The sequence below is a fragment of the Hylobates moloch genome, unplaced genomic scaffold (assembly GCF_009828535.3).
Source record: "Hylobates moloch isolate HMO894 unplaced genomic scaffold, HMol_V3 SCAFFOLD_16, whole genome shotgun sequence".
Lineage (NCBI taxonomy): Eukaryota > Metazoa > Chordata > Mammalia > Primates > Hylobatidae > Hylobates > Hylobates moloch.
Genome location: NW_026652291.1, coordinates 14,174,879 through 14,201,521, shown reverse-complemented (window position 1 = coordinate 14,201,521; position 26,643 = coordinate 14,174,879). Strand labels below are relative to the sequence as shown.

The 26,643-nt window shown below is 52.0% G+C and overlaps 1 protein-coding gene across 7 annotated transcripts in view; it reads right to left on the bottom strand.

The window, feature by feature from the left end:
* CCDC88C (coiled-coil domain containing 88C) overlaps nt 1-26,643 on the bottom strand; it is a 146,117-nt gene that overhangs the window by 32,123 nt on the left and 87,351 nt on the right. For 6 of the 7 annotated variants that reach the window (XR_009210227.1, XM_032179522.2, XM_058429432.1 and 3 more), the window contains 9 exons: nt 22,127-22,273; nt 20,993-21,137; nt 17,337-17,521; nt 11,880-12,017; nt 9,298-10,368; nt 6,085-6,212; nt 4,582-4,723; nt 3,269-3,457; nt 1,999-2,160 (listed from right to left, as the gene is read on the bottom strand). Coding sequence is in view for 6 of the 7 variants with exons in the window: in XM_032179522.2 (XP_032035413.1) it covers nt 1,999-2,160; nt 3,269-3,457; nt 4,582-4,723; nt 6,085-6,212; nt 9,298-10,368; nt 11,880-12,017; nt 17,337-17,521; nt 20,993-21,137; nt 22,127-22,273 (2,307 nt within the window). In the remaining variant the exon portion in view is untranslated. The remainder of the gene's footprint in view (nt 1-1,998; nt 2,161-3,268; nt 3,458-4,581; nt 4,724-6,084; nt 6,213-9,297; nt 10,369-11,879; nt 12,018-17,336; nt 17,522-20,992; nt 21,138-22,126; nt 22,274-26,643) is intronic. The other variant, XM_058429434.1, reaches the window with a different exon arrangement.

Here is a 26,643-nt window from a genome sequence, read left to right as displayed (position 1 = left end):
ACGAAAATAGCCGGGACCCTCAGGGCAGAAGACCCAGAGGGTACCCAGGACGGCTGTTCCAGAACTTAAGGAACTGCTGTGGGAAGGGGACTAAACCGCATAGACGGACACTCAGAGGGTGCTTCAGTCCCGAGCCACTCGCCACAGATGTGAGCTGCTGGGGCAGATGATGTCCTTTCCCTGGATAACTCCCTTGTGTGCTGTGCCCTCTTTGGCTATTTTTTAAAAACCTCTTTTCAGCTGACTGTGGTGGCTCAGGCTTGTAATCCCAGGACTTCAGGAAGCAGAAGCAGGAGGATCACTTGAGCCAAATAATTCAAGACCAGCCTGAGCAACATAGTGAGACCCCATCTCTACAAAAAAAAAGTATTTTTAACTTAGCTGGGCATGGTGCTGTATGCCTGTAGTCCCAGCTACTTGGGAGGCTGAGGCAGGAGGATTGCTTGAGCCCAGGAGTTGGAGGTTATAGTGAGCTATGATTGCAGCACTGCACTCCAGCCTGGGCGACAGAGTGAAACCCTGTCTCTTACAATAAAAACAAAACCTATTTTCTAGAACAAGTAGACAGAATATCTGTAAATAAGGATATAGAACACCTGAACAACACTGTCAACCTACTTAACATAATTGATATTTGTATACCTCTCCATCCAACATCCAAAATCATCAGAAAACTGAAGAGGAAGGAATACTTCCCAAATCATTTTATGAAGCCAGAATTACCCTGATATTAAAACCAGATTAAGACTGTAAGAAAAATTCAAAATAGTAAGTCAATATACTATTTTCTTGTTACCAGAACAAATTCCAATTTCTTTGCCAAACAGTTTCCTGTTGATTGTCCTTGCCCCATAAGTTACATATTTTCAAACTTTTCTCAGAAACTGCAATAAAAGGCCAGGTGTGGTGGCTCACGCCTGTAATCCCAGCACTCTGGGAGGTGAGATGGGTGGATCATTTGAGGTCAGGAGTTCGGGACCAGCCTGGCTAACTTAGTGAAATCTCATTTCTATTAAAGATACAAAAATTAGCCAAGGCACAAGAATCACTTGAACCTGGGAGGTGGAGCTTGCAGTGAGCCGAGATCTCACCACTGCACTCCAGCCTGGGTGACAGAGTGAGACTCCACCTCGAAACAAACAAACAAACAAACAAAAACTGCAATAAATAATTTATTTTCCCACAGTCTACAAGCGATAAATGAAAACAAGCATCTGAAGTGGCACACCACCTAGTTGTGCTTGATGCTCTCAACAGTCTGGGAGCCACTTCATATCCTACACTTCCCTCTTAGAAATGAAAAATTCACATTAGCTTAAAAAGAAAGAGTTCTGGCCGGGCACGGTGGCTCACGCTTGTAATCCCAGCACTTTGGGAGGCTGAGGCGGGCGGATCACGAGGTCAGGAGATCGAGACCACGGTGAAACCCCGTCTCTACTAAAAATACAAAAAAAAATTAGCCGGGCGTGGTGGTGGGCGCCTGTAGTCCCAGCTACTCAGAGAGGCTGAGGCAGGAGAATGGCGTGAACCCGGGAGGCGGAGCTTGCAGTGAGCCGAGATCGCGCCACTGCACTCCAGCCTGGGTGACAGAGCAAGACTCCGTCTCAAAAAAAAGAAAGAGTTCTGCCAGGTTCTACAGTAAAGAAACCTGGTTAACTTTGTTAAACCAAGCTTAATCCTGAAACCTCTTTTCCAAGTCAGTCCTTATAACACCTCAAGGAAAAGACTGGAAAACATGGACAAGAATGCAAGTAAAAGGAGAGAAATGAAATGAAAATGGCCCATGCAGCCATTTTCTCAATCACTGAAAATGGCTTAAAAACTGTCACCCCCTTCACTGATCACTGTTTACAGCGGGTCTATTAACAAAATCCCAAACTGCTTTGTGCTTTGATCTGCTGCTTTTGAGGAGTCCTAATGCCCCCAGTTGGTCCCCAGGCGCCACAGATAAACATCCCGCCGGGCTTGTGGACCACTGGCGCTGGGAGCCCCGCTCACCTGCAGCTTGGCGGTCTGGGTCTGCAGTGTGGTGTTGTGCTCCTGCAGGAAGGCGCTCTGTTTCTGCAGTGTCAAGATCTGGCTGCTGAAGGTCACGTTCTGGGTCTCCAGGTGCTGCAGCTGTTCCTTGAGCAGCTGCTTCTCAGCCTGCAGAGCTGCGTTCTAGAAGATCGGGAGGCATGAGCGAATCAAACTCCAACTGGGTAAATGCTAACTGGCCACAGGTACTTGGGTTGTAATGAACCCTCAAAAGTTGATGTTTTGGGAGCCAAAGCGAGGGGTCCGCTGGATGAGGGCAGTATATTTTCTCTCTTTGAAAAAGATAATCAGCAGGATTTTTTTAAAAGGCTACACATCATGGGAACACTGCCTGAGACCTGCGTATTTAAGTGGGAGGTGAACGCATGCTGGAGTTAAAGCCGCTTCCTTTGTCTCTTTAATGCTTTCCTTTGTTTTCTGTTGAACACCCTAAGAGTGCATTTCTGTGAGCTAGTTCCATCTCCCATTGACTCCAACCCTGAGTATCTCACAGGACAGGGAGTCGAAGCCTTAGGCTACAGCCTTACTCAGGTGACAGCAAGTAGAATAAGGCACTTCACATTGCATGAGACTAATAAAGACCATGTTAAAGTCTGCCACCAACTAGGCTGAGGGCCAGGACCTGTAGTCTTTTACTATCCCTTATTAGCATGGGACTTTGGGTCAAGTCTCCGAAATTGTTTTAGCTTTATAATCAATCAAATAATGAAAATCACCACTCTGAACTTCATAAAGTCATTGTTGAAAATCAAAGTCAGAGGTACGGACGTGCATTAGTAGACTTTTTCTAGAAAGGGCCAGATAGGAAATACTTTTGGGTTTGCCAGCCATGGGGTTTCCATCTCGACCTAAAGAATCACTGGCACTGTAGGGGAGGCAGCCCCAGACAACCTGTAAACAATGGGCATGACTGTCTGCTAATAAAGCTTTATTTACAAAAGCAGGTGGGGGCTGGAGTTTGCCAATCCTTGGTACTGGGCACTGAAAGACACAACACTACAGGAAGAGGCTGAATTGCCACAGACTGTGTGTGCCCCTGATGTGAGAATCACTGAAGGGACCTCAAATGAAGAGGGGCCCACGGGACCTGCAACTCAAGACGTGTCCAACTAGATAGATCTGGCTAAATCTCTTGTGTTCTTTACAGCAATGACAAGTCATCAATAGGACTACTGATAAGGCAGTCTCTCTCTCTGTCCCCGATGGACCATGCCCAGGCCAGCCCACTCACATTCCGCTCCAGCTCGATGGCCCGGTCCTTCACTCGGAGAAGCTCCATGGTGGCTTCCTTGTGGCCGGGCCCCCAGGCCTCCTTCCCCTGGTGACTGGCGGCTGTCTTCCCCGCAGAGTGCTTGAAAGAGTTCTGCAAATGCTGCCCCTCTCCTTGGTTCTGCCTGAGGGTCTCACACTCCTTCTTCAGCTACGGGCGTGACAATGAGCAAGGAGGCTTTAGGCGGAAGCAGCCTGGCCCGGAGCCCCGAGTGAGTGGCTGAGGGCAGCCTGCACCACACCCTCCACACTCCCCATACTCCCGCCCTGGTGCATGTAAGCCGCGTGTAAGCTGGACGCGCTTCTTTGAGGGGAAGGCACCAACCCTCTGCCCTATATTTTCCCTTCCCTTCCAGAGAGGACAGGGAGGTGGGGGCCTGCAACCCGTTCCTGCCTCAGTCCCTGCTTTAGCTATGTGGCCTCCTGCTTTCCTGAGCCTCAGTTATCCACTCCCTCAAACAGAGGTGAGGCTGAGGATACAGGAGGTGAACAGGGGCGAGGTCTCAAAGCCCCTGCTGGCACTGGAGCAGCTTCATCCAGATTCCTATTCACTCCTGCAACCAAGAAGCATGGCACGTGTTCAAAATTGAGGCTGGAAGAGTGCGTGTGTGGAAGGGGGGAGTGTGCACACCTGATCACCTGTGAGAGTGTGCACATTGAGAGCACATGTCGGGTGTGTACACCTGTGTGTGAGGAGCATGTGTCTGTGTGTGGAGTGTGCACACACATGGTGGGCACATGAATACATGTGTGTCAAGAGCATGCATGTACATGTGTAAGGAGCGTGTGCATATGTATGTGGAGAGTATGTGTGGAGAACACACATCTATATGCGTGTGGAAAGTGTGTTCACACATGTGGCACATACGTGTGCATGCATGCACCCAGAAGTAGACATGTGCATGTCCTCATGAGTCCCCATGCACCCATCTGTCTCATTGGAGGGCGCCCGTGAGACTCTGCAGGCCGTTGCTCAGTGCCCAACGTGCAGTTTCACGGAGGGCTCTCAGGGGTGTTCCCATATCTTGCCTGGTGGACTTGGTGCTGCTCTAGGCCACTGCCCGCCTCCCTGCAGTCCGGTGGCTCTTACTCTGGTTCTGTTTGGCCCCAGTGTGTGTGATTCTGAGGGTGGCTCCCTCAGTCACTCTGTGGTGCATCTACACCTGCCCTAGAAAATGAGTATCCAGGCCACCCCACTGCTATACAGGTGAGGGGCTGGAAAGGGTGAGGCTGAGAATGGGCAGCTGGGCCCCACAGTGCAACCTCCACACTCACCATCTGCAGCTCACTCTCTAACTGGCGATTTAGGCTCGCTTTCTCTTCCATCTGTGCTTCTAAGAGCACAATCTTTTCTTCTTTCATGGCCAGTGTTGTTTTTAATGCTGATTCATTTCTGCCCTCCAAAATCTTGTATTTTCTGGAAAACACAAAGATACAATAGTATCGCTTATCTACTTACTTCCTCTCCACAAGTTCCCAGTGTCCTCGCTGCCAACACATCACTCCTTCCATTAGGCTGGGTTAGGGAGCTGCAGCTTTTGATTCAGAAGAACTCACGAGCCAAAACTCATCTTCCCAGAGCCCTTTGGGGGTTCCCTGGGTAGAAACACCTGTGACACCTTCAAAGGCAACACCACGGCTGCAGTTTTACAGTCACTGTCTGAAGAAGTAATTATTATTGCCATTTTACCAAAGGGGAAACTGAGTCTCAGAAAGGTTAAGCAATTTGTCCAAGGTCACAGTGCTAGGTTAAGTGGTAAGTCTAAGGCCTTTCCACCAGAGGACTCCTACTATAAGGCATGTGGATCTCCTCGGTTACAAGTCCAGGAAAAGTCCAAGATGTTCGATTCCCCAAAAAAACAAGATCAGGCCGAGCACAGTGGCTCATGCCTGTAATCCCAGCACTTTGGGAGGCCAAGGTGGGAGGATCACTTGAGGTCAGGCGTTCGAGACCATTCTGGCCAACATGGTGAAACCCCGTCTCTACTAAAAAAAATACAAAAATTAGCTGGGCATGGTGGCGCATGTCTGTAATCTCAGCTACTCAGGAGGCTGAGGCGTAAGAATCACTTAAAACCAGGAGGCAGAGGTTGCACTGAGCCGGGATCGTGCCACTGCACTCCTGCCTGGGTGACAGAGTGACACTTCATCTCAAAACAACAACAAAACCCAATATGATTTAAGCAAGCATTGCAGGGAAAAACTGTAATAGTCTAATTTTTTAAAAAAATTAAGAAGCGTGGCTGGGAGCCGTGGCTCACACCTGTAATCCCAGCATTTTGGGAGGTTGAGGTGGGCAGATCACTTTGAGCTCAGGAGTTCAAGACCAGCCTGGCTAATATGGCGAAACCCCCTCTCTACGAAAAATATAAAGATTAGCCAGGTGTGGCGGTGCATGCCTGTGGTCCCAGCTAGGTAGTGGTCTCCAGCTGGGGCTGGAGGATCGCTTGAACCCGGGAGGTGGACATGGAGGTAAGCCGAGATCATAACACTACACTCCAGCCTGGGCGACAGAGCCAGACCCTGTCTCAAAAAAAAAAAAAAAAAAAAAAGAAGCTTTTTCATCAGACAAAATCTCCTTCCACACCTATCTGAGAACCTCAAGGAACAAGAGCTGGAACAGAAACAACCAAGGAACTTTGGGCTCAAGGAACTGCGTGAAGTCAGAGCCCTCGGCAGTAGAGAGTTCATGGAGGTCTCAGGGGAGGGTGAGGAGCCTGCAGACTGAACAGCGGAGGAAGTGCTCCCACGATGGGGAGAGGGAGAGGAGGCCCTCACGTGTCACTGCCACTGTCGTCCTCCTGCAGCAGCAGCTCCCTGTTGAGGCCGACCTTCTCCAGTTCCTGGCTCAGCTTGTCCAGCTCACTGCTGAGCTGCTGGCTCTTCAGCTTCTCGAGCACCAGGTCCTGGAATGATGGGGAGAGAGTACGAGATAGGAGCTCAGCAAAAGACGCAGGGAGGCCAGGCGCCAGCCCTGCCCGGGTGTGAGCAACTGTGCTCCCAGGCCACGGCTGCCTCCATGTGGAGCGAGGGGACTCTGAACCCCAGGGATGCTCTTCCCGAGGAAAGCCAATGAATGCACTTGTCCAGCCCACCTGGTGCTGAAAACAACCAGACCAGGTGGCAACATGTCAGGATGGATCTAATATGCCACTTCTCTAAGTCATGTATTTGAAATGCCACTTATGTTGACCTTTAAGTAGTGCATTTGATTTCTAATAATATGGCTGTCTTTTCAACAGAGCAACAAGTAATTAAAGGCTCCTTGTAGATACTTTGAAACAGAAAATGTGTAAAGAGGGGAAAGATTTTATTTTAAACCCTGGATCTGGTTTACTTTTCATTTTTTAGAGACAGCATCTTGCTCTGTTGCCTAGGCTGGAGTGCAGTAGTGTGATCACAGCTCACTGCAGCCTTGAACTCCTGACTCAAGTGATCCTCCCCGCTCAGCCTCCTCAGTAGCTGGAATTACAGGTGTGTACCAGCACACCTGGCTAATTTTTAAGTTTTTTGTAGAGATGGGGTCTTGCTATATTTCCAGGTTGGTCTTGAACTCCTGGCCTCAAGCAATCTTTCTACCTTGGTCTTCCAAAGTGCTGGGATTACAGGCGTGAGCCACTGCACCCGGCCTTGGTCTACTTTTCAAAACGTGGGTGTTGAATGCATGTCGGTGGTTCACTTCCTCCACCCCAGTTTACGTCAGCATCTCTTTGTAGCTCTCTAGGTAGTGACCGTTTTCTGCCTGGTGTCACAGTCATTTGCATGCATGCTTAACCCTAACCGAATCCTCAGACCTGAAGGGCAGTGTGACAGAGACAGTGATGCTTACCACTTGCTCCCCGAAATTTCCCAGCCACCCTGTATCAGCTGAAGCCAGGTCACCAGCTCTGGCAAAGGGGCTGAGGTGGGAGTGATGTGGGTGACTTCCTGGCTGGAGCACAGAAGAGCCTATGTGTGACATTCAGCTGCCCTTTCACCTGCCATGGCAACCGCCTAAGCCTGGTGTTGAGACAGTGGAGCCATGAGATCAAAACAGCCTGGACTGCTGGGTCAAGCAGAGGACAAACTCCCTGAAGGGTCCCCTGGACTCTGGTGAGCAAGAGGTAAGCCTTGCCTGTGATGAGCTGCAGAGATGCTGGGGTTGGCTATCGTAGCACAGCCTAACTAACCTATGCTAACAAGCCGGGGCTCTGCTGCGTTCATATTTTGGATCTCTCCCCCACAGCACACGGAATTGTCTGCATGGATGGTCAGTCATCTTTTTCCAGTGTGGAGACTGCTCAGTGTTCACCAAACCCATTTCCTTCTCTTGTGTGGCATGTGGCACCCTGTGGTTGGGTGTGGCTGTGCTGCTGAGCCCCACCCATGCAGCGTGATCTTCCTCACTCTCTCTCTTCCTCCTCTACCCACCACACGCTGAGGAACCAGAAGAGGACTCCACTGGGGGTGCCCAAGCCTCAAGATGGCAGAAGCCAGGCGCCTGAACTGGGCCTTAAGTGCAGTGACTCCAGCGCCTGGCTTCTCCCATGTGGGCAGGGCCCCCACACTAGACCCTACACGAGTGAGATAAACGGTGCTGGGCCACTCAGCTGCTGAAGACATTTCCCAGAGCAGCCATCTCCTCACCCCAGCATACTAAACAAATGCCCAGGTGGCCCACACAACACTTACCAGGGTAAGGACAACATAGAATTCTGGAGGATTTTACATCCCTCAAGAGACTAACACGTTCACACTCTTTGACCCTGTAATTCCATTTCCGAGAATATACCCTAAAAAATAGTTTGATTCGTGAAGGTCTATGTGTACAAGGATGTCTAGTATTATTTAAAATAGTGGAAAATAGGATTCTAGGAAAAAGGTAATAAAATTTTAAAAATAAAAAAAAAACTTCAGGAAAGGATTCTAGGAAAAAAAGTAATAAAATTTAAAAAATATTAAGTAAAAATAAAATAGTGGAAAACACTAAAACAATCGAAACATCTAAAAAATAATTACAGTAAACCTATAGGATTAAATATCTTAGCCAGGTGCAGTGGCCCATGCCTGTAATCCCAGCACTCTGGGAGGCTGAGGCGGATGGATCCCCTGAGGTCAAGAGTTCAAGACCAGCCTGGCCAAGATGGCGAAACCCTGTCTCTACTAAAAATACAAAAATTAGCCAGGCGTGGTGGTGTGTGTCTGTAATCCCAGTACTCAGGACGCTGAGGAAGAAGAATCACTTGAACCTAGGAGGTGGAGCCTGCAGTGAGCTGGGATCACACCACTGCACTCCAGCCTGGGTGACAAAACGAGATTCTGTCTCAAAAATAAGTAAGGGTTTGGCGCAGTGGCTCATGCCTGTAATCCCAGCACTTTGGGAGGCCGAGGCGGGTGGGTCACCTGAGGTCAGGTGTTCGAGACCAGCCTGGCCAACATGGTGAAAACCCATCTCTACTAAAAATACAAAAAGATTAGAAGGGTGTGGTAGCATGCATCTGTAGTCTCAGCTACGTGGGATGCTGAGGCATGAGAATCGCTTGAATCCGGGAGGCAGAGGTTGCAGTGAGCCAAGATCACGCGACAACACTCCAGCCTCGGTGACAGTGAGATTCCGTCTCAAAAATAAATAAATAAATAAAACAAATAAATATCTTACAGCCATTGGGAAGTTGTGGCTTTGAAATCTAAAATAACAAAAACCACAACATAATAAATAAAAACCGCAACAGCTCACCTGTGTGTAAGTATGACATCAAGCATGTGTCTGTATACGAGGGAAAATGATGAAACGAAACAACCCAAACTATGAGGAACATTATCTCTGGGTTGTAAGATTGTAATACGTGGTATTTACTGGGTTCTTAGACCTTTAGGTATTGCTGTTTAGAATTAGATAAAGCATTTAAGGAGGACACAGAGTCTTACTTCTCTCCTGAAACCATGCACCACAGAACCCACCACCACCACCACCTGCCAATCCCCTTACAGGGGCCGCCTGTGTCCGCTCACCTCCCTCAGAGTCGTCAGTGTCCTTGCATGCACGGTGACTTGCTTGGTGAGGTCCCGGTTGTCCTTCTCCAGCTCCTTCAGCTTGCCGGCCGCGTCCCTGCAGCGGGCCAGCTCCTTGTCCAGTGCGCGGCTCTCCTTCTCAACGGCGGACAGTTTGGCAGTGCTATCGTCCAAGACCGCGTCCTTGAGCTCCACCTGCTGCCACAGCCGCTTGGTCTCCTTCTCCAGCAGCTTCTTATCCTTCTCGAGCTGGGCCACCTCCTGCTCCAGGGCCTTCCTGTTCTTCTCGGCCTCCTCCAGCTGTGCATTGGCCAGCCGGAGGGCCTCCAGGTCCCGCCGCAGCGCCTGGCGCTCGGCCTCCAGCTCGCCCAGCTCACTCTCCAGGGTCTGCGTCTTGTGGCTGCTGTTCTCCAGGCTCTGCTGCAGCCGGAGGTTCTCAGCGCTCACGCTCTGGTAGCTGAGCTCCAGGCGCTCTGACTTCTTGCCCAGCACCTTGAGCAGTTCCACGTTCTTCCTCAGCTCTTCCTTCTCACGCTCCAGCTGCTGGTTCTCCCTCTCCATCTGTGCCAGCTTGGTGCTGGTGAAGCGCATGGTCTCCACTAGCCTGCGCAGCTCCAGGTTCTCTGCGTCCAGCTGCTTGTTGTCACGCTCCAAGCCCTCAAGCTGCAGGGACACGTTCTGCAAGGTGTCCAGAGACTTCCTCAGTGTCCGGTTCTCCAGCTGCAGGCCCTGGCTCTCATGCTCCAGGGCCTCGACTTTCTCGGTAGCCGTCTCCAGGGAGGTCACCTTCCTGGCCAGCCTCCCGTTCTCCTCCTGGAGTCGCTGCAACTCCCTCTCCAGCTTCTCCGCCCGCTCCCCCTTCTCCTTGGCCTGCTCCAAGTCCCTGTGCAGCTGCCGCTTCTCAAACTCCAACTGGCTGAGCTTGCCATTGGCCTCTGTCACCGTCTGATGGAGGGCTTTGTTCTCCTTCTCCACGTCTTTCATGCGGGCCTCGCTGCTGACCTGCGATCTCTCCCGCAGCGACCACACGGCTCGGTTGAGGTGGTCCTTTTCCTGCTCAAGGTCCTTGATCTACGGGAAAACACAACAGGCACAACCCAGGCTGCTGCAGGAACCTATTTCAGTGACGTGGGCTCACACTGGGGATGGGAGAGAGAAGGCCTTCAACAGCTGTCCTACCTGTGCTCAGACGCTGCCTGTGTGTTCCCCAGAGGCCTGACAGACATGGGAGAGTGGGCACAGACACCGCCACTTAGATGGCTCAAGTCAGAATACACTCAGAGCAGCCAGGATTTTAAAATGTAAATTACATCTCTCTCCCTCACTTAAGTTTCAGCCGTTTGTCTTGGTCCCTGGTGGCCGGGCCCTGCCCACCTCTGCAGCCTCTGCTTACACCACTCTCCACCTCCTGCTCACTGCTCCTAGCCCAGCTGACTGTGAACACTTTGCACATGCTGATCCCTCTGCCTGGAGTACTTTCCTCTGGCTATCTGCCTCACTTGCTCTTTCTCATACTTGGGGTCAGCTCCCCAAAAGATCCTGGCATGATGATTCTAAGGTGGCCGTGTATCCCAGTATTCTCTCCCTCAGCACCCTATTCTCTCAGTAGCATCCTCCTGAGATCATCTTGCCTGTCACCTGGAAGTGTGCCTTCCTGGCTGGGAGCAACATCTGGTCAGGGCCCTGTCAGTCTGTTTACCATGCGCCATTCCAACCATCTTCTCCAGGCTTTTTATTCCTCTACTACAGACACCAAAAAGCTAAAATACTTGGGGCTGGGGATGGTGGCTCATGCCTGTAATCCCAACACCTTGAGAAGCTAAGACGGGAGGATCACTTGAGCCCAGGAGTACCAGACCAGCCTGGGCAACATTGCGAGATTCCATCTCTATTAAATTAAACAAAACAAAACAAAAACAAAAAACTAAAATACTTGGTACCCTGGCATTCTTTGCAGGCAGAGGTAGTTACATGTTAGTTCCAGCCAACGTGACGTCTACGGAGCATCCTTGGGAGGGTTTCCCTGTGCCGCTAAGCCCTCCACCTTTCTCCTGCTTGTACCTTAGGGATGTGCAGCAGCCACTGCTAAGGCTGGTGGAGCTGTAGGCAAGAGGCCTGGTTCCTGATGGCATCCCTGAGCCACTACATCAGCCCTGGACTGCCTGCCCTGGGGCTGCCTGTAGTGTGAGGCAAATAAAACCACACGGGTTTGCCAGGGTTCTCAGCTGGGGCACTACGAACATTTGCAGATGGAGTGTTCCTGCCCTGCGCACTGAAGAATGTGTAGCAGCATCCTTGGCCTCCACCCACTCCATGCCAGGAGCACCACCCCCTCTCTTCCCCTGGGTCACGACAATCAAAAATGTCTTGAGACATTGCCAAATGTCCCTTGGGAGGCAAAATTCACCCCACCTTTTCCCACCACCAGTTGGGAAATTGAGAATTGCTGATTTAAGCTGCGGCTAAGCTAGGTAACGGATAATCCATGCATGCACAATACTGTAACAGGAATGGCTGTAATCCTGGCTCTCCATCTTGCAGGCAGGGGTTCTGGGAGAGGCGTTAGTGGTGGAGGCACCTACCTGCCTGGCTTTGTCAGCCTTCAGGGTCTCCATGTCACTCTGCAGCTGTTCCTTCTCTCTGATCAGCTCCTCACTGAGGGTCTCCAGGTCTTGGTTGCTCTGCTTTTCTCTCTCCAGCTGGGTTTGTAACTTTTCAATCTGCAGAACCAAAGGACCCAGCCGAGTGCAGACGTTAGTCCTATGAAGTGAACCATGATTTAAAACAAAACAGAAACCGCCCCCACAGAATGCACTAGTGGGTCTTTTCTCAAGGGAAGACCTCCTGGCATCATTCTGTAGCAACCTCCCCACACCACAGCTGTCACTCTTAAGACAGAAAGTCACCAGGCAGCAACCCATCACCATCCCCCCAGCGTCCCTCTGCCCCATCCTTGCTGCCATGTGCTCCACTGCCTGGGGCCACCACCGCTGGGTGCCCTGGGGGGTTTCACTTGCACCCATCTTCCTGTCCTCCCGGAGACTTCCTGCCTCAGCTGGTGATGTCACCTGGCTGCTCAAGTGGCCCTCTGTTGTATCTCTTCCTCTTTCACCTCCATGGAAATATGTCACCAAGCCCTGTCCTTCCTACCCCTTCCACACTTCCACCATCTCCATCACAGGCCAGGCCACGCCACATTTTGTCTGGCCTTGACGGCCACCCAGTGATCTCCTTGACAGCAAGGTCTTATGCCAGAACCCACCTGTTCCCAGCCTTCCTAAACATGAACTACCTAAACAGAGGTCCTCATGCTCCCCGTTGCACATGAGTGCCCGACTTGCTGAAATGCAGATTCTGACTCAAATTTTTTTTTTTTTTTTTTTGAGACGGACGTTTGCTCTTGTCACCCAGGATGCAGTACAATGGCATGATGTCTCAGCTCACTGCAACCTCCGCCTCCCTGATTCAAGCAATTTTCCTGCCTCAGCCTCCTGAGTAACTAGGACTACAGGAGCCCGCCACCACGCCCAGCTAATTTTTATATTTTTAGTAGAGACGGGGTTTCACCGTGTTGGCCAGGCTGGTCTCAAACTCCTGACTTCAGGTGATCCGCCTGCCTCGGCCTCCCAAAGTGCTGGGGTTACAGGCATGAGCTACCGCGCCTGGCCAACCCTTGCATTTCTGATTGCTGTTGCTTCTGGTCTAAAGGTGTGATTTCCTGGGTCCTACCTACTTACCCCTGCTGGACCCCTCATCTTTCTCGTTCTGTGGTTCTTTGTCCATCCCCGAAGAACACCCTTGCCCCTGACGAACCTGCTGGGCTGAGACACGGGATGGCTGCAGACTTTCTGGCCCCCAGAGGGTTTCCTGTCCTCCCTGCAGCTGCTGGCTTGGGCAACAGTCTCATATGGTGCAGCATCAGGTTTTCCCGGGAGTTGTGGGGCCAGGACCCTGCCCCTCAGCCCCCAGGCTGCATGTCTTCACATGAGCTGCTCCTGCCTCTCATGACAGGACCCCAAAGGGCTGCCCCTCTTCCTCTAAAAATAAGGATTCTTTTTCCTTCTTGACTCAAAGAATGAACTCTTATGACTTCAATACAAAGCTACAGACACAGAGGAGGGAGGGGGCTTCTTTAGGACCCACGGAGGTGCCTTGAGTTAGAGAGAAAGATGTTTGAACTTTAGGGAACTATGGTTTCCAGAGGTCCCAGACCAAAGCAAGCATGCAGCCTGGGCTACATTCGGGGTGAGGTGAAGAGCCAGGTTGGCACTAGGGGCCCTCTGTGGGACTCAGCAGGGCCAGCGGGCTTGCTTACTGACTAGGAAATGCCAGCTGGATGGCTGAGGTTGGAGAGGGAAATTCAGGATGAGCTGAGCTGGCTGAGGGTTGCCAGGCCTGAAGCACAGCCCACCTCCTGCTGGTGCTGAAGGGTTCACCTGTCAATCGCTGGCGGGGACCCCTTCCATGGGGCCAATAAAACAGTCAGTGAGACATGGACAGAGGGTGAAGGGAGAACCACCCTGCAGGGTCGGGCCAGATTCCAGCCAGGCTCAGGGCAGGCCATAGACAAGAGGGAGGAGAGAGCCCCAGGCTTCAGACACAGGACAGCACTGCCTGAAAACAGCGGCCCCTCCCTTCCGGTGCCCTCGAGACCAGGGAGTGTGTGCCAAGACAGGGCCTCCCTAGCGCCACGGCAGGAGAGGCTGGCGTCGGGCCAAGGAGGAAGTGGGTAGGGCCTGAGAGATCAGCATAAGGAGTTATGATGGGTGGGCGGCGCCCCCGCCAGGTCCCGTTTGTACAGAGGAGGGGCCACAGCAGACAGGACAGGGCAGAGAGATGCCTGGGCACCACCCCGGTGACCTGCCAGGAGGGGACCCAAAATATCACTAGGCCAGTGAGATAATACTGCAGGCCTTCTGAGGCAGCGTCATGAGGATCTGCAGAGCTGGAGGTTCTCATCTCCTTAAAGGGCAATTATTTTTATCATGCCAAGGTTGGGCTGCCACTTATGAAGACATTTCCTGTGCTAGGCCCACATGAATCCAAGAAACCAAAACACTGAGCCAGCCGCGGTGGCTCACACCTGTGATCCTAGCACTTTGGGAGGCTGAGGCAGAAGGACTGCTTGAGCCCAGGAGTTTGAGACCAGCCTGGGCAACATAAAGAGACCCCAGTTCCAAAAAAAAAAAAAAAAAATTAGCTGGGCGCGGTAGTACGTGCCTGTGGTCCCAGCTATGTGGGAGGCTGATGTGGGCGGATTACTTGAGCTCTGGAGGTCGAGGCTGCGGTGAGCCATGGTCACACCACTGCACTCCTGCCTGGATGACAGAGCGAGACCCTGTCTCAAAAAACTGAGTCACCTTCCCATGCTGCCCTGCACCGGAAGACGTGGCATGAGACGGGGGTGTCTTCTGTTGTCCTACAAAGAGAGGAAAAACCACCCGGCAGCTCAAACGCTGCAAAGTACACAAAGTTCAAAGGGACAAGAGGGAGGAGCCACGTAGGAGAGGTCCCATGAGGGAACTCAAGGGACCAGTTCCTAGGAGTGGGGGACCTGTTCCCAGCCTCAGAGATGACGAATCTGCAGAGTGGCTGGGTGCGGTGGCTCACATTGGGAGGCTGAGGTGGGCAGATCACCTGAGGTCAGGAGACCAGCCTGGCCAACATGGTGAAACCCCATCTCCACTAAAAACACAAAAATTAGCTGGGCATGGTGGCACATGCCTGTAATCCCAGCTACTTGGGAGGCCGAGACAGGAGCATCGCTTGAACCCAGGAGGTGGAGACAGCAAGGAAGCTGAGATTGCACCACTGCACCCCAGCCTGGACAACAGAGTGAGACTCCGTCCAAAAAAAAAGAACCTGCAGAGCCAGGGGACCCAGGTCTCCCGCCACAGTGATGCCTCAGTAAATGACACTGCCAGGACTCACAGCTGGATGGCTGAGGTTGGAGAGGGAAATTCAGGATGAGCTGAGCTGGCTGAGGGTTGCCTGTCCTGCACGGCAGTCAGCCCGCGAGAACACTCTGGCTTCCTCCCTCGACTGGAATCTGACAGCTGGTGCATTCAGAGCCCACAATACACCAGTGCCTCCCCAGCGTGAGGCAGGTGGATGACAGGTCCTCTGACCTGGAATGAGCAAGCCCTGTCGGCAATCCCTAGTCTCTCAATGGCCGGTTCCTGCACCTGAGATGGAATCTGCCATGGGACAGGGATCCTCTTAACTGCAGAACGAGACTGGCTTGCAAATCCTCATGTGTTCACCCAGATGTATGGCTTCTACTGTGCTCCCAGGAAGACCCAACAGCTGTCATTAAAACAGAACACAGTTCAGCTATCTCTTCTTCCCCATCCCATAAAGCCAGAGGAGGGAGAAAGCACTGACCTGCTTGTTTTACCACAGCAAGACCCTAAGGTGTTCCATCAGTGGCCTTACACATACATACCCAGGCTCTGCGGCCCCAAGGACATTCATTATCACTGTAGTCAACAACTCAGCATCTGGTATTTGGTACCTTACTGGTTCTTCTCCCTGGGTCCCTACTGTATGCTTTATAACAGTGCACGGCTCTCTTTTTATTGAGCGCTTACTATGTGCCGAATCCATCACACACACTACACCTCCTCTAATCCCCACAACAGCTAGCATAAGAAATGTGTGTCTGGGGCCGGGCACGGTGGCTCCTGCCTGTAATCCCAGCACTTTGGGAGGCCGAGGCAGGTGGGCCACCTGAGGTCAGGAGTTCGAGACCAGCCTGGCCAACATGGTGAAACCCTGTCTTTACTAAAAATACAAAATTAGCTGGGCATGGTGGTGGGTGCCTGTAATCCCAGCTGCTCGGGAGGCTGAGGCAGGAGAATCGCTTGAAGCTGGGAGTTGGAGTTGCAGCGAGCCGAGATTGTGCCGTTGCACTCCAGCCTGGGCAACAAGAACAAAATTCAGTCTCAAAAAAAAAAAAAAAAAAAAAGGAAAGAAATGCATGTTTGGTTGCTGCTAAACTTCCTGGCACAAGTTTCAAAAACCCTTGGAATCTCCAAAGGGATAGGGACCTTTCTTGCATGCTAAGATGAATGAGGACTGGGGGCTGCTGGAGAGCCTCAGGATGGGGGCTGGTTGCCAAGGGAACCAACCATGTTATTAGAGAGTTGAAACTTACAGGCCTCCCCTACCTCCAGGGAGGAGACGGGGGCTGGAGGTTGAGCTAATCAAATGGCATATGATGTAATCAATCATGCCTATATAATGAAACCTCCATAAAAACCCAAAAGGACTCGGTCAAAAAGTGTCCAAGTTGGTGAACATGTGGAGGTGCTGGAGGGGCACCCACAGAGGGCAGGGTAGCGTGGCACCACTCCCTGCACCCACCACCCTGTGCATCTGTTCTGCCTGTGCCTTGTATACTTCGTCATAAACAAGGAATACTAAGCCATCTAGGCAATAGCGGAGCCCACGAAGGGGGCGGTGGGAACCTCTGATCTACAGTCAGCCGGTCAGAAGCACAGGTGACAATCCAGACTTGGATTGGCACCTGAAGTAGGAGGCAGTCTGGTGGGACTGAGCCCTCAGGCTGCTGGGTCTGTAGTGTCAGAATTGAGTTAAATTGTAGGATACCCAGCTGGTGTCCCCCGAGAACTTGAGAATTGCTTGATATGGGGAAAACCCCACACCCCTGGTACAAGCAGTGAGGTACTGGGAGCAGTGGCACGGAAGAGAACAAGGGAGTTTTCTTTTTACAGGAAGGCACTCCACCAACCCCATTTCACAGATGAAGACAACGAGGCACAAGAAAGTGACATGCCCGGGTCATCCTCTAAAGGCAGCAGAGCAGGGACAGGGCCACACTCCCTCTGGCTCTCCCCAGTCCTCACTCCCGTTCCTATTATAATCAGTGGTGACTGCGCCTGGATTCTGCCCACTGCCTGACACCTGCATGCTCTACCTGGCCGCCTCCTTGTCCGTGCTCCAGACAAGCACTGGGGAGGATGGGAGGGTGCCCGAGGGCTCTGTGCCTCCCTGCTGACCTAAGGAGGCCAAGGTACCTTCTTGCTGAGCTGGTGGTTCTCCTTCTCCAGCTCCCCGCACTTGAGGCCGCTCTCCTCCAGCACCAGGGACGCATCCCGCAGCCCCTGGATGGTGCTCTGGAGGCTCTGGTTCTCCTTCTCCAGCTTCAGGATGCGGCTGGACGCACATTCGTTCAGCTCAAACACAAACGACTTCCTGGAGGCTGAAGACAAAGTCCAGTCAGAGCCCAGTGTTCTGTGGGCCTCTGCTTCCACTCTCTGCCCCAAGCTCTGAGACGGTCATCAGTCCCGGAGTCCAGGGTCTAAGGGGCTGGGGAGGAGCTCCCACAGGTCAGCTGGGGACCCTCCCTCCTGCCCCTCCACTCCCAGTGCCTGAGGGTTCCTCTGCAGGCTTTGCTGGGGTCTGTCAGGGCAGCAATCCAGGTCTCAAGAAGGTGGCAGGTTACAGTCCAGGAGCCAAAGCAAGGGCTGTGTCACTTACGGGAACCATTTGGCTATCAGGCTGCTATCCTAACTGTCCAATCAAGGATTTTAAGATGCTAATAGAGATGGCACATAGGTGACGTTTTCCATACCCCCCAGAGCATAGTGGACATCTCGGCTGCTCAGCAGGTAGGGGCACGTAACTGACCACTCCAGTTGGCCACGGGTGGTAGAAAGCTACACTGGAACACGTGCCGGGCACTTGTCAGCCTGGATGAGACGCTATGCAGAGATTTCTTTCTGTGACTTTACAATTATGTTGAAGAAAACTGTGATAGTAAATGCAAATTACTTTTAAAATTCTAAGTGAGATGAAAAATAAGCTAAAAATAGTAAAAGGCAGACTATCTACTCTGCTTTTAAACAGCTCAGATGCAAATGGAGAAGGGAACAGTCTCGAGTCAGGCATGGGAGTTCCTGGCCCCCTCCTGCCACAAGCAGGTGCATGATTTTAGGTAAGTCATGGGGTTGTTTCGGGAAGGGGGAAACAAAAAAAGGTATGCAAAAGCCCTCTTAGGAAGGGAGCCAGGTTCTTCCACCCCTCATTTACCCAACTCAGTGCCACATCCTCATCTCTTGGGGCCCTTCCACACTGTTGCTAATAAGGCTATTCCTCCCCCTACCTCTTCACCCCAGGGGCTGTGGGTACAGGGGGGTGATGGCTTTCACAGCAAACACATAAATCTGCAAACGTGTGTGTTCAGATCCCCCGGGTGATCATAAAGACTGAACAGCGTCTCATTTCCCTCTGGTCTTCATCCTCTACCAAGGATAACGACACGGACCACCCAACAGGCCAGAACGCCCTAAAGACCCAAACCAACAACAGGTGAGAAGTGGAGGGGACAGTGTGTCCCTGGCCCCAGCCCAGGGCTGACACACACATAAACACACACGCACTCCACATACAAGGATGGTTGGAGGGCTCCGTCCCATCTAAGCTGTAAATGAAACTAACCTAACTTCAACACCAAGCCTCAAATAAGACTCCGTTATTTCAAAACCTGTGGTCATCTGGACAGTGCCTCTGCAGAATTCATGGGGGGGACCCATTTTTAAAATTACAGAAAAATATATTTAAAAGGTACCATTTTAGCCATTTTAAAGTGTTTGGATCTGTGGCATTAGGTACAGCACGCTTTTCTGCAACCATCACCACCATCCCTTTTCACGTTCCCAACCTGACCATAGAGAATAATTTTTAAGGTTCTATGAGTTAAACAATGGAATCGATGTTTCATTTCCTCTTCCATTAAAGTCAGTGGCTTGAAGACTATTAAAATGACACAGTGGTTTACTACTAAAACGCCAGTGTTTCTCTTTTTTTTTTTTAGATAGAGAGTCTCACTCTCTCACCCAGGCTGGAGTGCAGTGGTGTGATCTTGGCTCACTGCAACCTCCACCTCTCAGGTTCAAGCGATTCTCCTGCCTCAGCCTCCTGAGTAGCTAGGATTACAGGTGCGCACCATCACGCCTGGCTAATTTTTTTACTTTTAGTAGTGGCGGGGGGGGGTTCTCGATGTTGGCCAGGCTGGTCTCGAACTCCTGACCTCAAGTGATCTGCCCACCTTAATCTCCCAAAGTGCTGGGATTACAGGCATGAACCACTGTTGCCCGGTCCAGTGTTTCTTTACTAGTGCAAATCTCGTCAGCACCCCGCAGCAACCAGAGTAACTGGGTATGTCTTAGTAAGAGAGACAAGAAGGGCCGCCCTGTACGGAACACACCAAGGGCCAGAGCCGGGGTTCATGCTCCACTGTTTTCTCTCACTCATCCTCACAGTCATCTTGCGAGGCAGGTTCATTACCCCTATTTTGCAGGTAAGGAAACTAAAGTTTTAAGAGGTTAAGTACTTGCCCTAGGTCACCCAGCTAACCAGTGGAGGAGCCAAGGCTTTATGCCAGGTCTTTCTGGCTCTCGAAGACACTGCCCCAAACACTCAGGCTTTGCTTGCACGATACCATCATTCTAGCAAACACTAGAATGACGTCAGCTCCTAGCTAGGCACTAGGAGTTGACAACACTAAGAATAAATCATGGCATTAACTTTAAAGAGCTCACACATTATACAAAATGGTCTAAATCGGTGAGGCCTTCTCACCAGCCACTATGGTCTCTAACAAATATTTAGTTGATGGGAGACCATCCTAGCTGCTTGTACCACCTCTCTGCTCCACCAGGGGGCACCCCCAACTTGGACTTCCAGAGGCAAGGGATTTGGGGGATCCCCCTTGTGCAGCCCTCAGGCCCTAGAGCTACACACAGATATCAAAGCACAGGCAGCTAACTTCTCACACAGATTCACAGAGAAACTGGTTTTAGGTTCGGAACTGATAGGAACCCCAAATACAAGAAATATTCACCTATTTCCAATAACCTTTCCAGAATGCTTAGATGTCTATCAGAATTTTTTAAAGCCACCCCCTAAACAAGCCAAAAGCCCCATCACACCCTGGAAAGTCTAAGTAACTATGAACTTGCACTATCACGTGCACGGGAACGGTGAGCGTGTGCTATTTTCAAACACAGGAACTGGCTCATTGTTTGCCGGGGCTGAGGCTTCCTGCGCAGGGGGCTGAGTGCAGCCCCGCCCACGCTTCCCATGACCGACACCTCCTCTCGGGGCGCGGGGCAGTGGGCAGCAGAGCAAGCCCAGGAGGGAGAGGGAAAGGGAGAGGCCCGGCAGAGGCGCTGAGAACCTGGGTCTCAGAGGCAGCAGCCACTTAGCACCCTCCCCACCCAGGAGGCAGAAAACAGGCTGCCTCCATCTTGCCCAATTATGCAAATGAATGGAGGAAATGACGCCCTGGGTACATTTATAGCAGGGATTCGTGGCCACTGGTGATGGCTTCTGCCATCCAGGGCTTTCAGCCATCCACAGATGGCCTAAGAGAGCCTCTGGGTGTCAGTGCACTATAATCTGGAAGCTCCTGGGAATGTCCATATGGGAATTGGGAAACCTGGCAACACTTAATTTCTGTTTTGCGTCCTGACATCAAGGCTGCCAGACCCCTCGTGTCTTCCCTGGGGAGAACTGTAATGAAACAGTTCCAAGTGGAGCTTGAAGGAAATCATGTTTGCCTGGGATGAATGGATGGGCTAACATGGCAGATTCAGAGCCCAGGACTCAGCTCCCTGGAGGCAGCAGCGGCCACGGCCAGGCTGGCTCTCCGGCACCAGGCGCTACCTACCATCTGACAAGTCTGCATTCTTGGACAGCTGCTCCAGCTCCCAGCCAAGGTGGGCAGATTCGTTCATGCTCTGCTTCTGTGCAATCTCAAGGACCATGTTTTCTTCCAGCAGCTCCTCAATGCGTTTCTTATCTGTGTCCCGGTCCTGGGGCAAGCGAGAAGAGGCAAGAAGTGAGGCTGCACAGCTGGGGATCCCTCTGGACAAGCCTCAGCCCCTGTACAGCTACCGTCATGTGCTGTGGATGAAGACGTACTGCTCACTTCCAAATAAACAGAGCTGCATAGAAACATCCCAACACAGGGCCCTGCTATGAGAGGTAAAGCCACTCAAAGGTACCCTGACCTGGCTACCTAGGTTATGAAGAGAGACCCGAGGTCCCTAACGGAATGCTGTCTGAACAAAGTGACATATTGCACAGGGCTTTAAAGCAAGTGTGCAGTGATGGGCAGCTTCATGGCTCTAGCGAAGCCCAAACAGGCCTCTAAGGCTGTTAAGAGGCTAACAAATCACAGCTCACCCCCACCATCAACACCAGCAAAGACCCTTCTTGCAAAAGACACACACATACACTCATTCCTACAGAAAAGCAATACAGAAGTCAAGTGCTGTTTGTAGGTGTTAAGTGGCACCCACTCAAGTCTGCTGATTTTAGCAAGCTACTCCCCACGGTCAACAAGTCATTGCGGGTAGCGGTGGCAGCAGCAGCGGCAGTAGCAGCAACAAACTCAGTAGCTAAACTATCAGAGAAGGGCACAGCATAAACCTGAACCTGCCCCAATCAGTTTTCTTTCTTTTTTTTTTTTTTTTTTTCTTTTTCTGAGACAGGGTCTTGCTCTGTCACCCAGGCTGGAATGCAATGGTGTGATCACGACTCATTGCAGCCTCAACCTCCCAGGCTCAAGCAACCCTCCCGCCTCAGTCTCTCCCAAGTAGATGGGACTCCAGGCTCACACCACCATGCCCAATTATTTGGTTTTTGTAGAGATGGGGTCTCGCTAGGTTGCCAGGGCTAGAACTCCTGGGCTCAAGGGATCCTCCCACCTTAGCCTCCCAAAGTGCCGGGATTACAGGCATGAGCCACTGTTCCCGAGCCCCATCTGTTTTCAGTGCAGTAACAGCACAGCCTGCAGTACCAATTCCAGGTCGTGAAGCTTAGATTTCAGCTGCAGGTTCTCCTTTTCCAGCTCATGGACTTTATCGCCCCGGGCCCGAGCAGCAGTCAGCTGTTCCTCCAGCATGGCCTTGGTTTCAATTAAAATGATATTATCTTCTCTCAGCTCCTGGTTAGCAAAAACATACATGAGAACCATCAGATAAAGGCACCTGGGTCATTAGGATGGAATTCTAAAACCAAAACTCTTTCAGGCATCTGGACCCAAAAGCAAACAATCTAGAGGGAAGTCCGAGGCAGGGAGTTTTTCCTCCACTTTTTTTTTTTTTTGAGACGGAATCTCACTCTGTCGCCCAGGCTGGGGTGCAGTGGTGCAATCTCAGCTCACTGCAACCTCCACCTCCTGGGTTCAGCAATTCTCCTGCCTTAGCCTCCCGAGCAGCTGCGATTACAGGCGCCTGCTACCGCGCCCAGCTAATTTTGTATCTTTAGTAGAGATGAGGTTTCACCACGTTGTCCAGGCTGGTCTCGAATTCCTGATCTCAGGTGATCCACCTGCCTTGGCCTCCTAAAATGCTGGAATTACAGGCGTAAGCCACTGCGCCCAGCCCATCTTCACCCTTTTTAATCAGGCAAGGACAATGGACTTTCTCTAAGAAAAAACAATCCATGAATCAAGACAGGCTGGGAATAGTGCCAAGGCTTTGACGTGCCTAATCTCATCTGGACGGACAAGGGGACCCTGAGCCCATTTCCTTAACAAGGAAGGAATGGGGTCGAGAGTCAATCCTGGGTTCCAGTCTGAGTCTAGTAGACCTCTTAATTCAACATTCATTCTACAGATGTGGGGCCTAGAAAAAAGCAGCTATTCAGATAAACTTTCATTCAATACACTGCTCCTATCTGAGTATCTTACAAACGCTCTTAGATAACAAAAGTTCTGGCAGTTTCCTGGAAATGGGGGTCTTTAAGACAGTAAAGTTTCAGCACAGCAAACCACACAAATGTGAGCTCCACAAATGTATACAGTTGAGGGGTCCGCTGGATCTATTTTTGACACAGGCAATGATGTGCACAAGGGAAGAAGTCGGTCCGGGGCACACATCTCCACTGTTCCTTTGCTAAGGGCTTTCTTGGTTTCTCTTCTCCTGGGCCCTTCCAAGCACCGCTCGGTATCTGGTGGGGAACTGAGCTTCCCCCAAATGCCTTCGCAGGTTACAACAGCACACGCCAGGAACCTGTACGCTTCTTTCGGTGGGCAGAGCTGTCTGAGGTTTGTCCCACTCACGAATCACACTGGGAACCAGGCTGGGAGTTTCTGCTTATCCACCATGTGCTCATCTTCCTATGTGGGCCAGAATCCAAGATTCCTGGTGGAGGGGAAGCCACACACTTTCCAGCCAGAGGACACAGCTTTGATCAAAGCCTGGCAGGCGGTGAGGGGCTTGGCCATTAAGTCTCTGGATTCACCTGCGTGCCCTCTCTCTGCCCGTCCCCAGCAGAGACCACATCTACTGTGTAGCTGGCCCTGCCCCAGGCAATCCATGTCCTACCTTACTCACAGTGGTCCTCAGAGGGAGGCAGGGACAGTCCCTTCCTGCAGATGAAAGACCAACTCAGAAAAAATAATGAGCTCAAAGCCACAAACCTAGTGAGGTACAAAGCTGGGGCCGGACAGGCTGCAGACCCTGTGCTCTCCTCACTGCCCTCAGCTCCTTGAAGCCCACCCTCGAGGGGCTTGTGTGGGTGAGAGGCCCCTATTGTACTAACGACACAAGCCAGAGCACAATGACCGGCTTCAAAGCAGAAAGAAGGCCTGGCCTTTTCTCTCTGGCTACTGCCCCCACTGTTCCAACCAGCATTCCAGCACGGTCCACCGCCAGCACGCCCCAGCATCACTACCCTCAGGCCCTGAGCAACCACCGCACAGGCTGCCCACTGCTTCACCCTCACAACCAACTCCTATTCAGCCTTCAAGACCCAGCCGGAGTTGTCCCCTAGGAGAAGTGCTTGAGAATTCACTGTGTCCCAGCCAAGTCAGGCTTCTGGGCTCCTAGTGTTCCCTGGGTCTGCTCTGAGGCCACAGCAGGCCGGCCTGTTCCTCCCCCAGACCACGAACCCCAGGCAGGACTGTTGTGCTTTTGCTCTTGTGAGCCTCGCATAAGTGTTCAATAACACTAGTTGGCCAAATTGTGCCACAAGGAGGAATCAAAGGCGGCATGTGAGGTGGACCTTAAAGAACTCAGAGACTTCCTGGAATGAATGGAGATGGCCAGGAGTGGGAGACGGCATGGAACAGGAGATTTCTAACTGCTACTCAAACATGCCGTGGTTTTCTGGCCATTTCAACCTCCACTATATATAAGGTAACAGAAACATCTCGAGTGCCCTGCACACCGCACTACCACCTCTGAAATGAGAAGCCAGATCCAGAAGCTGCGCCCAAGCTCCCAAAGCCAGCCCAGAGTTCGCTCGGTCACCCGGTGAGGAGGAGTGGGAAGCCCAATTCCACACCTCTGGGTAGCTGTCCAAGGCCAGAACGCCCCACCATGGCCCTGACCACAAGTGACCTAGGAGGCTATTTAAAGGCCCGACCCAGCCCAGCAAACAGCTGAGGGGACCAGACTCATGAAGTCACAGGCCAGGCCTGAGGGCTGGTCCAGGAGGCTCAAGAGCTCACTTCTAATCTGCCACTGCGACTTGGGGGCAGTGATTAGGCATGGGAGCTAACGGGCCCCGATTCCCGTTACATACATTCTCAACATGGATTCCTCCTTTACAGGACAGGCCTGAAGGCAGGGTGATGCAGAGCTTGGATGATGCACGTGAAATACTCCATGTGCAGCGCCTGAGACCTACAAACTCGCCAGCGGCCATCGCCACCAACTCACACCGACAGAGCACCCCCAGCACTCCCCACGGAGCACCTATCATGTTAACAGCAAAGACTGGCTTCTAGGGTGCCTCCTGACCCCTGAGGGGCACACAGCACCAGAGGGGGTGCGGAATCAAACAAACAGGCAGTCTTCCGCCAGGGAGCTCGGTAGCGACCACGATGCTATACGGTTCCCTAAGGCGGCCACAGCAGGAGGCCAGCCCAGGGCATCCTCAGTCGGGAGGATCTGGGTCAGCTGACTCAGGCCGGGCAGACCTCCTACCCTCCCAGGAAACATCACCCCCGCTCTGAACTCTACCTGCTCATCCAGCTTCATGGACATCCCTTGAACTTCACCGAAGACCTGCCTGTTTTTAAACTTCACCCGCTTTGAGAAGCATGGGGGACTTAAACCTTAAAACAAACGTCACGTCTGTCCTGTTCAACGTCTTAGTGTGCTGAACCTCATTACAACTCCTCAGCAGTTATTAAGGAACAAGGAAGACACAAAGTCCCAGGTGGGAACAGAAGACTTCCCTGAGTTCAAGGTGTCCTTAGTAAGTGCCCTGAATCTTGACATTCCCTGATTAAGTATGACATGATGTGTCAGCTCTAACGTGAGCTGCTGGAGGCCGGGGCCCTTCCTCAGGCCTCCACGGCGAGAGAGTGGCAGCCTCTCACCTCTCCTAGGAGTACCCCTCTTTCAGCACTTCCCACACCCCCTTTTTCTTCCTTCCTGTGAATGCTGAAGCTCACATTCATTCACAAGCATCAAGGTCTGGAGGCAGACAGTCATTCCCATCCCAGGTCCCCCTGCTTAGCAACTGCCATGCTGGGCAAGTTATTAATTAATCAATCGTCAGTTTCCTCATCTGAAAAGAGGGGAGGAACTGACAGTGGCTGCTAAACCTGCAGAGCCACCATGAGGCTTCAGTGCATGGATGCAGTTAGGGCCTGACACCATTCCTAGCAGGCGGGGAAAGCTCCACAGATACACAAGTCGTTACCACTCACTGAAAGACCCGACTGTGCACCTCATTTGGGCCAGACCCTGAGAATGTGAAGGCCCAGTCAGGCAATGTTTTCAGCTCTGCAGGTTTTAAGTCTCTGTCACAAGTACTCAACTCCACAGAGGGAGCACAAAAAGAGACAACAAATGGGTGTTAGCTGTGTTCCAACACAACTGTGTTCATAAAAACTCACGGGGGCCGGGTTTGCCCAGGGACTGCCATCTGCTGACCCCTGAGCCAGAAGGTGCATGGGGCACAGAGGACCAGGGGTCGGTAAGGCACAGACCCTGTCTTCAAAGAGCTCCCACTCTGGTTGGGAAACAGACAGGAAAGTGCCACGTGATGAGCACTGCCTGCAGTCAGGAGGGGTTTCAAGGAAGCCTGGAGCAGGAGGCTGGGAGACGCAGCCTGCACAGTTCATCGCCCCACCCCTGACCTGGCCCCGGAGTCTGAGGAGTGAGCTGGGAGGAGAGAGCGGGGCTGGGCTGAGGAAGCACTTGTGCAAAAGCACCAGGAGTCCTGGGGGAGCTGAAGCGGGGAGTGGCAGACGAGGGCACAGTGTGGATTTTACCCAGGAGCCATGGAGAGTGGCTGCAAAGGCCTCTGCAGCAGGACAGACAGAGGCAGACTGGCCAGTCCAGACCATTAGGGAGG